The sequence below is a fragment of the Mercenaria mercenaria genome, chromosome 11 (genome assembly GCF_021730395.1).
Source record: "Mercenaria mercenaria strain notata chromosome 11, MADL_Memer_1, whole genome shotgun sequence".
NCBI lineage: Eukaryota > Metazoa > Mollusca > Bivalvia > Venerida > Veneridae > Mercenaria > Mercenaria mercenaria.
Window position 1 is genome coordinate 36,382,856 of NC_069371.1, and position 15,528 is coordinate 36,398,383.

The 15,528-nt window shown below is 33.9% G+C and overlaps 1 protein-coding gene across 3 annotated transcripts in view; it reads right to left on the reverse strand.

The window, feature by feature from the left end:
* The window catches only part of LOC123530884 (histone deacetylase 4-like), an 88,410-nt gene extending 74,416 nt beyond the window's left edge, over nt 1-13,994 (reverse strand). The window contains exons 1-3 of one of the 3 annotated variants that reach the window (XM_053517155.1): nt 13,835-13,994; nt 8,037-8,260; nt 3,747-3,803 (exon numbers count right to left, since the gene is read on the reverse strand). In XM_053517155.1, coding sequence (XP_053373130.1) covers nt 3,747-3,803; nt 8,037-8,260; nt 13,835-13,901 — 348 coding nt within the window. In that variant the 5' untranslated portion in view covers nt 13,902-13,994. The remainder of the gene's footprint in view (nt 1-3,746; nt 3,804-8,036; nt 8,261-13,834) is intronic. The other 2 variants (XM_053517153.1, XM_053517154.1) reach the window with 2 other exon arrangements.
* Nucleotides 13,995-15,528: the final 1,534 nt, after the last annotated feature.

A 15,528-nucleotide genomic window follows, 5' to 3' on the forward strand; every position in this document is an offset into this window, starting at 1 on the left:
GCAAAATGTGGTCTCGATCGTGTTCACAAGCCAAAATAACAAATTTTGGCCTTTAAAACTCTGGAACCCATGATGGCCAGTTTTTGAAAGGAACTATACTATGCCAATACAAATTGTGTGCAAGTTTGATTAAAATCAATTGCAAAATATGGTCTCTATCGTGTTCACAAGAAACTGTGAATGGACGGACGACGGACAAAGGGCGATCACAAAAGCTCACTTTGTCACTAGGTGACAGGTGAGCTAACAAAACTTAAACATCTATTGCTATGGAAACATGGGAAATTGAAGGTGCAATGTGTAAATATGAAAAAACGAATTAACAAAAAGAAGGTGCAATTTTAATAACAAAACAGTCAACGGTCATAATTACAACAAAATGTCCTCTGGAAAGAAAAAGGAGAAGTTTAAATCAACTCTTGTTCATGTATGTTTACATCCTTTAATGATCATTTACAGTTACTTCAAGCAGTATGGTGCAAACTGCAACACTTAATTAGTACCATGTATGGAACAAATCTGCATGGAAAAAACCTTCCTATATGGAAAAGCCTGATTCAAAACCAGTGAAAAAAGCAAAACATAAAATATGGTCCCTTTTGACTTGACCACATCGCATAGATCAGAAACAAAGGTACATTACTTGTAAAATTAAAACCATTTCCATGTTAATTATGTTAATAAAGATGTTAATAATGCGACAAATTATTAAAGCTAAAGAGCATAAAAGCACTTAACTGTCTATATTCTTGTACACAATGACATGTTTATTTCTGATAAATGTGATTTAAGATATTATTTCCTCAATCCTGGTGAAAAAAAAACCATATATAAGTAGCCTTTTTTTCTGTAACCTTATACATTGATCAATCTTAGTCCAGTTTAGAAATATCTGTTTGTATGTTACACATGAAAATATAAGATGTCATCTGACTGCATTTTACAGTTTCTTGTGAGACCCATGTTTTGAAGAAACTATGTAAATACAATTTTTGCTGCTCCACATGCAACCTTTACCCTGGTTAATTTCTAAAATGGACTGGTCTATCATTCAATTTCGGCAGTACCACTTCTTATTCAAAGGGGTGGTCACTGAAAATTTACTGACTGAATAGCGAACAGTGCAGACCATGATCAGCCTGTGCTGCACTGGTAGCAAAGGCAAAACCACTTGCCGCCAGCAGGCTAAAGGTTGTAATAATTACCAATGCCCACCATGGAATGCACATGCAGTTTTCACAAGAAGCTTTTGCTTCCAGTTCCGAAAAGGAATCTGTCATTTCAGCAGGGTTTTCTCTCGTGTTACGCGAGACAGTCAGAAAATCTGCCAACTCAATAGTAAGTTTCTAGTAATATTATTAGTGAAATGGTGTTACTGAATAACCTAATTGTATATATCGATCAAACATAGTTTCCACAAAATTAGTCTACAGTTTTGGGAGAATTATGTGCAGTCAAGGGCATTTTTATATGCAAAACATGATTATACATGCATCATGTCTTATACTGCACTGCTAGATCTGAAAAAGACTGACAATTCTTTGGACATTAATTTCTAAACAATTATAACTCATCCATTCTAAGTATAATGATAAATCACACACTGTGCACGTTACAGTAAAAACATGTTTTAAAAACACATCGTTAAAACACCAAAATTATAACATGTAACATATTTTGGGCACAGAATGTTTAATGCTGACGATTTTTATGAATTATGGAATTTAATAAGACAATGTTTGGAAAAAGATAAATATTTCACAGGTCACAAAATTAATATTCTTACTTTTTCATTTTGATAACAATCCATGACAAAAAACATTCTAACTAGTATTTTGAAATGTAGAAATACATTTTATTGTTATACATCTCTGCAATTTGTTACCTGCCAAAATTGGTTTTTTAATTTCACCACAAAATATGAAAGGAAAATAAATGTTAAGCAAACAAATGTTTTATCATGTGGAACTCTTTAAATGTTTCAAGGAAATAAATGGAAGATTTCAACTGAAAAATAAATAATAACAGTGCAACAGTTTAAATCTAAATACACGCTGACCAAATTTGTGCATAATGTCTTTGCGAAGGAAACATGTGTAAAAACTGCATGCAGTCAGAATGTTTGTGATTATAATCCCAAGAAATACTGAACATACAGGGAACATTAGGACACAGGTTTTGTTAGCTACTTGTATACAACAGTTACTCGCAGCCTGTAAAAAATGGAATAAACGGTGATATTTTTTTAAAATTTGTTTTTTTGTTTCTGAATAGGCTAGACTAGTGCTTTCTCACATATGCCAAATTTCCTGGGGAACATGACATTGTAGAAGCACAGTAAATACATGTGAAATGTCGATCCTAACATGGATGATGATGATGATTATGATGATGATGATGATGATGATGATATGCTATTGCTTGGATATCTACCTACATCACCCAAATAAAATGAAATGGGTACATGTGATTAAAAAACAGATAATACTGAATTTTATTTTCAGACTGGCGGATGGGGCAGAAGCAGCAAACAAACTGAATTTTAATTTAAGCCTTCATTATTTTGCAAAAATATGTCAATTTCTTTTACATCTATTTTTTTAAATGCCAAAACACAATATGAAGTTTAAAGGCAATACAGTCATGTGTTTTTTTTTATTCAAATCACTTCAACAGTCAAACAAGGTCCAGAATTACAAAATTTAAATACTGTGAGCTCATTCCCTTAGTTCTGAAACTCCTGAAAAACCCATGCAGAACTTTAAAACCCTGGAGAATGTTTTTGCATTCAGTTAAAGGAAATATTTTTATTTAAGCATGCATGAAGTCACGATACACTAACACATTCTACACACAAGCACCAGCATTGCAAAGATTTACCATACTGCCAGATCGATTCTTTGAATAATGTCAACAAAATGCACTTCATTAGTATCTTAAGCCCTTCCACTTATTTTTTACATAAACAATATAAGTTCCATTGAAACTTGATTAATCTTTTTTGGTATATGAGCAAATGGCATTAAATCATCGTCATACAAATCTTTGAACAATTATACAGTTAAGCATAAAAACAACATTTCAAAATGAGAAATATATTAAAAAGTATACATATTTTCTATATTAAGCTTTCTACTTCTTTTGTTACAAATCCAGATGTCTGAAATTAATGAATGTATGTAGATTGTTAAAACTTCATAAGACAAAATTAAATGGCAATTAAAACTCCAGCTAATCTTAACCCACAAGTTTATTCTCCAGGGTATCTGCAGAGCCTGTATTCATCAACATTTTTTTTGTCTAGAACTTTAATAGACTTTCATTCTAATTTCTATTTCTCATCGTTGAAATAGCACATATTGTCATGAAACTTTGTATCAATAAGGCCTAATACAACAAGGCAGCACAACAGGATTTCGGCATCATGACTCTTGCACACCAGATTGACTCTTCCAGTGACTTCAACCATACCACCAATTTTAGTGCAGATGGGAATATATCCAACTATCTGGTAACTGTTCTGGTGGTAACTCGGCATAAGCCTCGTTACTTCCAAAACATTTACCCTCCTAAGAAATTCCACTCCGGATTTACAGCCTGTGACAGATTAACATATTATATTAAATTTTTCTACAAAACAAAGTTGTGGAACACTGAATATTTAGCATTTAAACATTGACGAATACAAGCTCAGGTGTCAGTAAAACACACATGCCAAGTAAAAGGAAATGAGATCACAACAGTACCTTAAAATGTTCTTGCATCTGTCTTTCATGCTCTTTAGCTAACTGCTCTTGTTGAAACTACAAACATACAAAACATGCCTATTACATATCTTCATAAACTAGGTTTTCAGCAAATAATGTCTTAAGGCAAATATTCTATAACATAATATTCTAACACTCTTCACAGGTCAAAATTCTATCAAACAAGTGAATGAAGTATTGCCATGCAATACAAAGTCCACTACTGGAAAGTTACTAATTAATGCAATGTATATGTCAATGATATATACAATATTGTGCTATATATGTATGACTTTTAACACAAAATGTTTGAATGTAAATCTGCCTACTTGAAAGTCAACAGTAACTGTTGTTAATTGCTTTTAAATATACAATTGTATAAACATAAAATATTTTTAAATACGTTTAATTTTCAAACTGATGGAAAAATAAACAGAAAGTATAAAGAAATTACTCCATCATATCCAAGGGAAGTAATTCTAAAGAAATAACGCCAACATCAGCTTGTTATATTGAATATTTATACAAAGTTATTTAATTTCTATGCATGAATGACCAAGTGACCAGAAATATTTTTCCTCCAATATGACACTGACCTTTCAACTAGGGGTTTGGATGTTGACAAAAACACATTAACTCAATATGTCAAAGAATCATTAAGAGCCTTTGTTGAACAGCAAAGTTACTGAGCAGACATCGGGCAGACCCTCTTTAAATCTTGAACCTTAAGGAGTGACCTTGACTTCTGATGGATCGTTGAGTTAAAGACCAGACAGGAAAATACACTGCTGACCTTTGACTTCCATGCTTGACCTTGACCTTGGGATCTTGGTGTAGAGCAAGACACAATGATTCATTATGGGGAACACTTGCTCAAAGTTATGGACCTGACAGGAAAAAATCTTATTAATCTTTGACTTAGCTCGAAGTGTGAGCCTCATCTCTGAAGTAGGGACCTGTGTCCTGCATATGATACATCTCATTATCAGGTACATTTGTGCTAAATAATAGTATAATCCCTACATGGATGGCAGAGTTATGGACCAAACATAATATCTGACCTCCAGGTGTGACCTTGACCTTTAAGCTGGGGTCTGACAGTTGTCTTTTGATATCAAATCCCTTGATGGATGGTTGGAAAAACTCCTGTTTACGTTTGATCTCCATGTGTGACTTAGACCTCTGAGCTATTGTTGGTACTGCACAAGGCACTTCCCTAATCATCTTGTAATATTAAAAATTCCAAGCCCGATGATATGAAAGTGCAGATAGACCGAATGAGGACAGAATGACAGACAGACAGAAAAGCGCAATCCTACAGTCTCCGAAACTAGTTTTCAACCAGTAAGGGACTCATAAACCTCATACATCAAGATTCCGTGAAAACATTTTCACAGGCCAAGATTCTATCGCATAATCATCATTGGCTAATATATTTTTAATATAAATAATCGTCACATACCAAATCAAAACATTTATTATGATCTTCACAGGTCAAGATTCTATCACATAATTTTCATAGGCTAAACATCTATTAAACAGTCTCTTCACAGGTCAAGATTCTATCTCACAATATTTACAGACCAAAACATCTACAACATAATCTTCACAGGCCAAAACATAATGTAACATGCCATTCTGGGTCCAAAGCTGTGTATCTCAAAGCATTTAATTGCCATTGGTCATTTTTATAACTGTGCCAAGCTCCATCAATCGTATGTTGGGTTCTGGGGCCCATTTTGCGAAGCCTACTTAGGACAAAGTTTGAACTTAGGGAGAAACGTGTTTCATGAAAATTATAGTAGAGTCATGTTAACTTTTCGGCATGTATACGTAGGCCTTAGAATATCAGTTAAAGAAAAATAAGATAGAATTTATAAATGTCATACCATTCAAATTAATGACACCTTTTTAGAAGGATGAACTTAAATTGTTTTAGTTCATACTTAGGAAAGAACTTTTGTGAAACAGGCCGGGACCTGTTCTCCAAATTTCAAATCACAGTCATGTTTGAAGTGTGCACAACTGTCATGTAGTTCAAACTTACACGCACTTTTAAAGTAACTCTGAAATGTGACTGTGGTGATACATACTATGATACCCCAATACATAAATCAATACAATTGTTTAGTAATGAATAAAGTCCAACACTTTTAAGTCGGAGTAACTGTATGGTGATAATGGAAATTATGAAAACTGACAAAAATGTATTGATGGTTCTTTATACGAAATGTTATACGTGCAAGGTAAAAAGACACCTTCAAATAAAGAACTTTCGACCATGGCCTCAAAGATTAACCAGTGTGTAAATCTGGCATTTTATATGCTTTGTTAGAAAAATGTAGGTCATACTATAATGTCTATAAGAAAGATTAATATACAAAAGAATTTAAGATCAATATTCTATAATGACCAAAGTAACCTACTGACCTACACACAGAAGTGACCACAGCTATAAATCTGAGTATACACAACATGTATTACTACAGTAAGTCACTGACTGGATTTACCAAGTGACCTACGTGTTTCCCCAAATACAGCTTAGATACACCAGTATGACAGGACAATTTAAAGACCTGCTCCAGTCCTACCTTTTAACCTTAAATTGTCATTGAAAAAACATGAAAATCCTGACTATGAACAGAGATGCCTGTTGAAATAGAGTCTATTTTATATCGAATTCTATACAAAATACCTGTGGTTTTGCGTGCTGAAGTGTGGCGCGTGGCCGTTAACTGGGTTACTTATTGTAATCATGGGTTGCATACACACAACAGAATTTGAATAGCCGCGGAGCAGGGCTTTAAGGTCCTTTCTAAGACTTTTTCAGTGATTGTATTTTCACAACTGTATCTGCAGCTAGAACTATTATAAAGTCATTTCATGTTTAAAAACCATGCACATTTAATTTTACGTGTTCCGAACCACTTGATTATTTTACAGCACAACTTATTATTATATATAGGGATTTACTGTACATATACAATCTCATAATTGAAATCTCAACCACTCTAGAGAAAATACCCTGAACTAATCAACAAACCAAATAGCAAACTAAACGAGAACTCAATGAAAGCAGTTAGCGGGAATCTTTTAAGTTTTACAAGACAATAAAGCTCATGCACTCAGGTAAAACAGCTGCACACTAAATCTGTAGCTGAATAACAGCCCCTCCCTCAATTATGTACTAAACTGCAATATATTCACCCAAGTACTCCAATCTTCTGGCATGCACCCACTTGCCCTGATGCATTTTCCTCACTATTTAGTCCTAAATCATCTCACTTGTTCAACATGTTCCCCAGTCATCAATTTACTCAATAACACTATAGTGTTTCTACACTACATACTCCCCAATCACTAAATAGAATTCCCAATTATTGAACGTAACCACTTGCACTAAAGTTTTCCTCACTATAAAATTCCCCAATCATCAAATACATTTTCCATGTACCTTCTTGCCCTATAAATTAACTCTTCACTAACATACTCCCCAATCATCAAATTAATGTATTTCCCAATTATTAATGTACCCACTTACCCTAAGTATTTTCCTCACTACATATAATATATATTCCCCAATTTTTGATAAGACACCCACATGCACTAAACCATTTTCCTCACTAAATACTCACTGATCATCAATCACTGATGTACTCACATGCCCTAATATATTTCCACATTACATACTCCCCAATCAACAAAATATGTTCCCCAATAGTCAAAGTTTCCATTCGCTCTAATATTTTGTTCACATTCCCTCCCACTCTTCATATATTTTCCCCAACCATATACAGGGTAGCCAACCCATATTTTACTTTTGGGAAATGTCCAATCATGTAGCATTTTGCCTATATTTTCCTTATTACCTGATGGATTTTCATAAGATAAAGAGCGTCAAAGACAAAAAAATGAGCACTTTCCTCAGAGCAAAATGTCTGCATTCATTTTTCAGTACTTTTCTCAAACATCTTGCCCAACTGTGGAAGTGTGTATCTACACCGCTACAGCACTAAAAACTGTGAGTTAAAGCAGTGTTTGAGAAAAGTACCTAAAACTGATGGCAGATGCCTTGTGCTGAGTAAGGCATTCATTTTACTGTCTTCTGACCCATTATGAAAATATCTGGCATATGATTCGTTGAAAAGGCCTATTAAAAGGTAGCTCTAATTTAAAATAAGCAAGCCTCCACCTAAAAGCAAGTAGGTTACATGCATAAATAGTGATTATATAGTTTCTGAATCTACATTCTTTAAAAAAGAAAAAAAAAAAACTTTGTTAGACGTATACCTTGTGGTAGTCCTGCAGCTGCTTCTCATGTTCCTGTGCCAACTGCTGTTGTTGCTGCTGAAATTGCTGCAGTAACATCTGCTGCTGAAGCTGCTGCTGCTGTTTTAATGTCAGAATCTGCTGCTGAACGTGTTGGGCCGGCTGCATCAATTGTTCATTGTACATGTTGGAGCCCACTCCACGACGATCTAGAGTTGGTGAACTCAATGGAGATGTCACTATATCTGAAAACAGAATAATGATTACGTTTTTGATGATAAATATGTTACCAAATATGCTGGAAAGGGAGCTGGGATACTGAAAAGTCTCTGGAAGGGTTACCAGTGAGACAAAGTAGCATCACCAAAGAGACAAACAAGCATTGCAATGGAGACAAAAAGAATTACAAAGGAGTTACAAAGTGTTACAAGCTATCAAAATTAGACAAGGAGAGAAAATAGAAAACAGCTTATAAAGGAGACAAACACGCCTTAGGAGGCAAAAGTGTGCTAGCAATGAGACAGAAATAAATTACTCTTACCAAGGGGAGACAGAAGTGTTACCAAAGAGACAAAGTAGCCTTACCAAGTAGGTGCTATATAGTGTTACAAAAGTGACAAAGCAGCATTACCAAGAAGTAACACCGAAGAGACAAAGTAGCTTAAAAAGTAGCTGTGTTACCGAAGAGACAACGTAGCTTAACCAAGTAGCTGTGTTACTAAAGAGACAATACAGTATTACCAAACAGACATGTTAGCTTTACCAAGTAACTGTGTTACCAATGAGACAAAGTACCTTTACCAAGTAGTTGTGTTACCAAAGAGACAAAGTAGCATTACCAAGTAGCTGTGTTGCCAAAGAGACAAAGTAGCCTTACAAAGTAGCTGTGTTACTAAAGAGATAAAGTAGCATTACCAAGTAGCTGTGTTACCAATGAGACAAAGTAGCTGTGTTACCAAAGAGACAAAGTAGCTGTGTTGCCAAAGAGACAAAGTAGCCTTACAAAGTAGCTGTGTTACCAAAGAGACAAAGTAGCATTACCAAGTAGCTGTGTTACCAAAGAGACAAAGTAGCATTACCAAGTAGCTGTGTTACCAAAGACACAAAGTAGCATTACCAAGTGGTATCACCAAAGATACAAAGAAGCCTTACAAAGTAGCTGTGTTACCAAAGAGACAAAGTAGTATTACAAAGCAGATTAAGTTGCTTTACCTGCAGATACCCAAATATTAGTACCCAAGCATACTGCCTTTAAATGCATAACCCAAATTCTTTCCCCAGACTAGCCAATAGCAGCTAGGTAACACTTGTTTAACAGATGAGTTGTGGTTTTAAATAACTCATTTAGTGTTATTTTTAATCAACCCATTTATTACCTATGAAATAACACTTACCGAACAATTTAACTATTTATGTATTTTATGTTTGTATTTTACCACTGGCGTAAATTACAAGCTATAATAAATTCATAAATGAAGCAAGATTCACATTCCTATGAGGTCAAAGACATGAATTACATTTCATTAAAGATCCTTAACAGAAATAACTTTTATCAACAGTTTAAAATGTGTTTAAAAAATACTTCATAACCTAAATTTAGCTTATATTCAATATATAACTTTGCCAATGAGGAATTTCAGTCCATTATAATATACCATTCTGCTTTCTTTACATACCACTTAGGATTATGAAAGAACGTTAGGTATGTCTAGGGAAATGCTGTAAGAATGCAAATTAAGTTTATGTAAATATTAAAACCACTTTTATTTCACTATATAATATAATTTCTTTGTTTTTAAGGCATAAAGACAAATTAAATACTTTTTTTTTGTTTGTTTTGTTGTTACAAAAATATTGTTGAATTCTCAAATAAAACAGTAGCAAACTAATTATAAGTATAATTTATTATGATATATCAAATTTTAATGGAAAATAATTCTGGTCTTGATTAAAAATAATTTGTTAAGACTCTTATAAACTTTAAATTTTCCTCTAACATTCTTAGTAACATGCATACAGTAAAATTAGTACACGCTATTTGTTCTTGTATGCATGTCAAACCCTAAAATCTTTGACCTCTGAGTTTGACCCTGACCTCTGAATTTGGGACTTTGGTCTTGCATGTGAAACACTGTCTTGTTCAAGTAAATGTTTGTGTTAAGTTGTTAGAATAAACATAAATGGGGAAAAGTAGAAGTCTGGACAAGAAAAATGACATTACATTTCTGACCTCTAAGTGTGACCTTAACCCCTGAACTAGGGACCTTGGTCTTGCATCTGAAATATCATTTTGTTACGCAGAACATCATGTGCTTATATAGTAAAATAAAATCCCTTCAAGGATGGCCGAGTTATTAACCGGAGTTGAAATAGATCCTATTAACATATGACTTCTAAGTGTGACGTTGACCTCTAAGTTATGGATTTGGGTGTTGTGTACCACGTCACTTCGTCTTATTATGAAAAACATAAACCATGAGTAATATCAGAATCCCCTGATGAATGGCAAAGTTAATATATGGAAAAGAAAAGAATGGGACAGAATGGAAGACTGACAAACATTTTTAGGTTCAAAACTGCAGACCCCAAAACTGGTTTTCAACCAATCCAGAAGTAAGTAAGACAACAAGAATTATGTCCCCTTACATATATAACTCATCAATAACAGTCTGCCTGATAATTGTAATGAATTAACAAGTAATCAAGCTGCTAATTAATGTAAAATTGTAATCAAAGGATTTCTGCTTTCTCTTAATGGGGCACACACATCCAGATGTACAATATGAATTTTTAAAAAAGATGCCCAAAAAATAATAGGATTTGTATGATCTATTTACATTGATTTTTTAATAGATGTTACCGTAGATACCCATGTATAATGCGCAGTTATTTGACCCCTGGGACCACCCCCAAATCGTGGGTGCGCATAATACACAGGTATTGACAATTTTCCAACTTCAAAACAAGTTTGTTACCGATGTTTGCCATTTTGGTAAAGGGAAACTACTCCTAGCGCTTAATGTCACCGCTAAAATCTAAGATTGCCATTATGTTCCGTAAAAGATCGAATGGTTTATTTTTCTTTCAAACAAAATTAATTTCATATAAATTTAAAAGTATTTTGATGAAAGAAATGTTAATAGAACACAAAAATTATGATACTAATTAAAGATCAAGAATTATCTTTAACCGAAATCAAACTGTAACCACATAATTGACAGAGGGGACACGTTAATTGCTGGTAATTACTGGCTATTTGATCATGACAAAAAGACTATCACACCTTTTGTTATCGATTTGAATTGAGAAGCTCATGTCATTTTGAAAGATACCATTCCGAAATACTGAATCAGCTGCTATTTATCTATTCAAAATAGTTAATTAAACAAGAGGGCCATGATGGCCCTATATCGCTCACCTGTTATCATTGCACTTAAGGACAAGTCTTCAAGGTCAAAAGATCATAATAGAAATCAATCAAAAGAATTATGAGAAAATATAGTTGAAATATTCTTTAAGTAACTTTAAAAACAAGATTTGAAAACTTTTTGTAGAGGTCCACTAGGCAATGCTACATGTCAAATATCTAAGCTCTTCTGGTTTATTTTTAGAAAATTTTGAAGATTTTTCTATGTACAATCAAGTAACCCCATGGGGCAGGGTCAATTTGACCCCAGGGGTCATGATTTGAATAAACTTTGTAAAAGTCTAATAGGCAATGCTACCTGTGAAATATCTAAGATCTAGGCCTTCTGGTTTATTTTTAGAATTTTTTTTTAAGATTTTCCTATGTAAAATCAAGTGACCCCTAGGGCGGAGTCAATTTTGACCCCGGGGGACAAGGTTTGAACAAATTTTGTAGAGGTCCACTAGGTAATACCACATGTCAAATATCTAGTCTCTAGGCCTTCTAGTTTATTTTTAGAAAAATTTCGAAGATTTTCCTATGTAAAATCAAGTGACCCCTGGGGCCGGGTCAATTTTGACCCCGGGGGTCATGATATGAACATATTTTGTAGAGGTCCACTAGGTAATGCTACATGTGAAATATCTAAGCTCTAGGCCTTCTGGCTTATTTTTAGAAAACTTTTGAAGATTTCCTATGTAAAATCAAGTGACCCCTGGGGCGGGGTCAATTTTGACCCAGGGGGTCATGATATGAACATGTTTTGTAGAGGTCCACTAGGTAATGCTACATGTGAAATATCTGAGCTCTAGGCCTTCTGGCTTATTTTTAGAAAACTTTTGAAGATTTTCCTATGTAAAGTCAAGTGACCCCTAGGGCGGGGTCAATTTTGACCCCCGGGTCATAATTTGAACAACTTTAGTAGAGGTCCACTAGGCAATGCCACATGTCAAATATCTAAGCTCTAGGACTTCTGGTTCTTGAGAAGAAGATTTTTTAAATATTTTCCTATGTAAAATCAAGTGACCCCTGGGGCGGGGTCAATTTTGACCACGGGGGCCATGATTTGAACAAATTTTGTAGAGGTCCACTAGGCAATGCTACATGTGAAATATCTAAGCTCTAGGTCTTCTGGTTTATTTTTAGAAATTTTTTGAAGATTTTCCTATGTAAAATCAAGTGACCCCTGGGGCGGGGTCAATTTTGACCCCGGGGTCATGATTTGAACAATTTTAGTAGAGGTCCACTAGGTAATGCTACATGTCAAATATCTAAGCTCTTAGGCTTCTGGTTTTTGAGAAGAAGATTTTTTAAGATTTTCTTATGTAAAATCAAGTGACCCCTGGGGCGGGGTCAATTTTGACCCCGGGGTCATGATTTGAACAAAGTTGGTAGAGGTCCACAAGGCAATGCTTCACACCAAATATCTAAGCTCTAGGGCTTCTGGTTTTTGAGAAGAAGATTTTTAAAGTTTTTCCTTTCGGTTGCCATGGCAACCAGTGCTCTGCATGGAATTCAATTCTTTGAAAAATTTTGAAAGGGGGCCATCCAAGGAACATCCCTGTGAAGTTTCATCAAAATTGGCCTGTTGGTTTAGGAGATGTTGTTTAAAGGAAAGTGTGGACGGACGGACGGCCGGATGCCGGTCGGTGAGCGATCACAATACCTCACCCTGAGCACTTTGTGCTCAGGTGAGCTAAAAAGGTAAAACAACAAATATAACAATATTTTATTGGTTTTATTTTCGAGAAAACAAAAATCGATAGTACCGCCAGACTGATGCTGCTCTCCGCAGCGGAGATAAAATTTATTACCAGTGTCGATGTAAACTCTAATTTCGCTTTCCATCCACCTCAAAATTGACCAAAAAAGTTTTTTTCCCAGGATTTTGGGCTAAAATCGGAGGTGCGTATTATACATGGGTACGCATTATACATGGGTATCTACGGTAATATTATCATTAAGTTTTCATTGTTTTATAAACAAAATAAATCTTTAATTTCTACACAATTATTTTCTGTATATTCAGGCTATTTAGGTGGTTTTATAAGTAATCAAATTTCTAACAAGTAAAAACTTTTATGGACTGTTTGTATGAGAGGCGACTTAAAAAATAAAAGCAAATTTTAAAACAAATCACGAAAATTTCAATGCCTCACTGTCAAGAAGATATCTATGGTAACAAAAGAAAACTGAGAAACAATGAAAAAAATAATTCATATACGGGAACTGTTATGGAAATTCGTTGAAAAAGAGCTTATGTATGTGTCTTTGATGTTTTTGTTTTTTACTTTTGCAACTAAACAAATATAATATCTGCAAAATTACAAGTTTTTAATTCTTTTTTCATCTTTGTATACATATATTTTCAACCTTAATTATTACATCAATAAATAAAACTAACAATTTGTACCTTCAGAGGGTGGACCCGTTCCTTGATAGAATTTAACTTTTGAAGTAACAGACATGACTGCACTCATTATCTTCCCAGAATTCTGCTCCGTATGACACTAAAACTTCACTAAAACTTCAGCACTAGATCCTCGATATTATAAAAGTACTTTTTCCTCAGTGGTAAGCAAACACTGTATGTTTAACAGTAATTAAACATGATCTTCTTTGTAGTATTATGTTTTATTACCGTTAAACTGTCTATTATTTAGGTCATTGGGAAACATTGTAAACTGAAATCTCATTTTCTATCACAAATTGTCAATGTTAACCCTAGCGCTTCACTAAAAAAATTTTTTCAAACAATTTTTACTTGAAAATTATGCACAGCACTCTTCAAATGCTCTGATGGGAAATAAAAAAATAAAATATCCAAATATGCACAAAAATCTAATAAAAGAAGTGTTTTTTTCAAGATGTAATGATATCAAGATATAACAATATAAATGACTTCCGCAACAAAGCTAAAAAAAAATCCAATATAAAAGTCACATGGAGATGTCGAGATATTTTCTCGATTTCTTCAACAACATTAATTCAAGCCGAGATCTATATGCCATACTGATACTCTCTCCGTCAGTGAACAAACCTTACCTTCAAACATGACAAGTAATTATTGCCGCTAATGTTGTTATACTATATTTAGACTTTATGACGCACTTACTCTCCATACTTTCTGTTATAGTATTGAACAGAACAGGTGAAAATGGCAGTCAATCTTTCAGTTACCACAGTATCACAAGTAAAGATAATCAAGTTTTCTCTGTCAAATACAGAAATAGTTCGCTCCAAATCTAATTGTAAACAATGTAATTAAATGGACTTGCAAATGATTAATTACCTCATACAGCCAAACACATTTAAAGAAAATGGTGGTAGACAACAAACTTTTTTCCCTTAATGCAGCTGTACTAAAATTTATTAAAGCAGTACCACCATATCAAATTAATAAGCTCTGCAAAAAAGAAGTAAAAAAAATAATACACCCAAATAAATGAACCAATGGGAACTATATTTTTTAAAATGGTGCACTAATTGAGACCAAATCATTATATAAAGAAAAATATCTCAACTTAGGTAATTGATCTTTTCCAAAAAGAAACTGTATTTGCTATATTGTCTATTCTTCTTAAACTGAAACATCTTAAAGCCTATTCGTTATATGTTTCGGCAACCTTAGATTTTACTATTTAACATTAAAAATGTTTTCACAAGTTTTTCACCAACTTTTAATTATAAACAAGATAGCATTACATATAAATTTGTTAAAATCAGATGTTGTTATACATATACAGTCGGACTTTGTTCACTGGAACTCGGATGATTCAAACACCACCCTTCAGTTAAACTCATCATCAGGTCCCGTTAAAAGCCCTGTATCAAGTACATTGTTCAATAGCTCCAACTACAGATAACTCAATTTATTTTGACTGTTCTGTCAGGTTTGAGTGAACGGACATTGTGGCGATTTGTTGTTAGTATTTCATTGTTCTTGAAACTTCTTAAAGTTCATGAATTTAAATTTTTGAAACTTCCAGAGTTTTTCTAGGTTTTTCTATAATTTGACATAGTGGCCTATAGCTAGTTTACGATCTTACATAACCCAGTTTTAAAGTTTACAATGTTTTTCTATGCTTAAATTGTTCTAGTGATCTT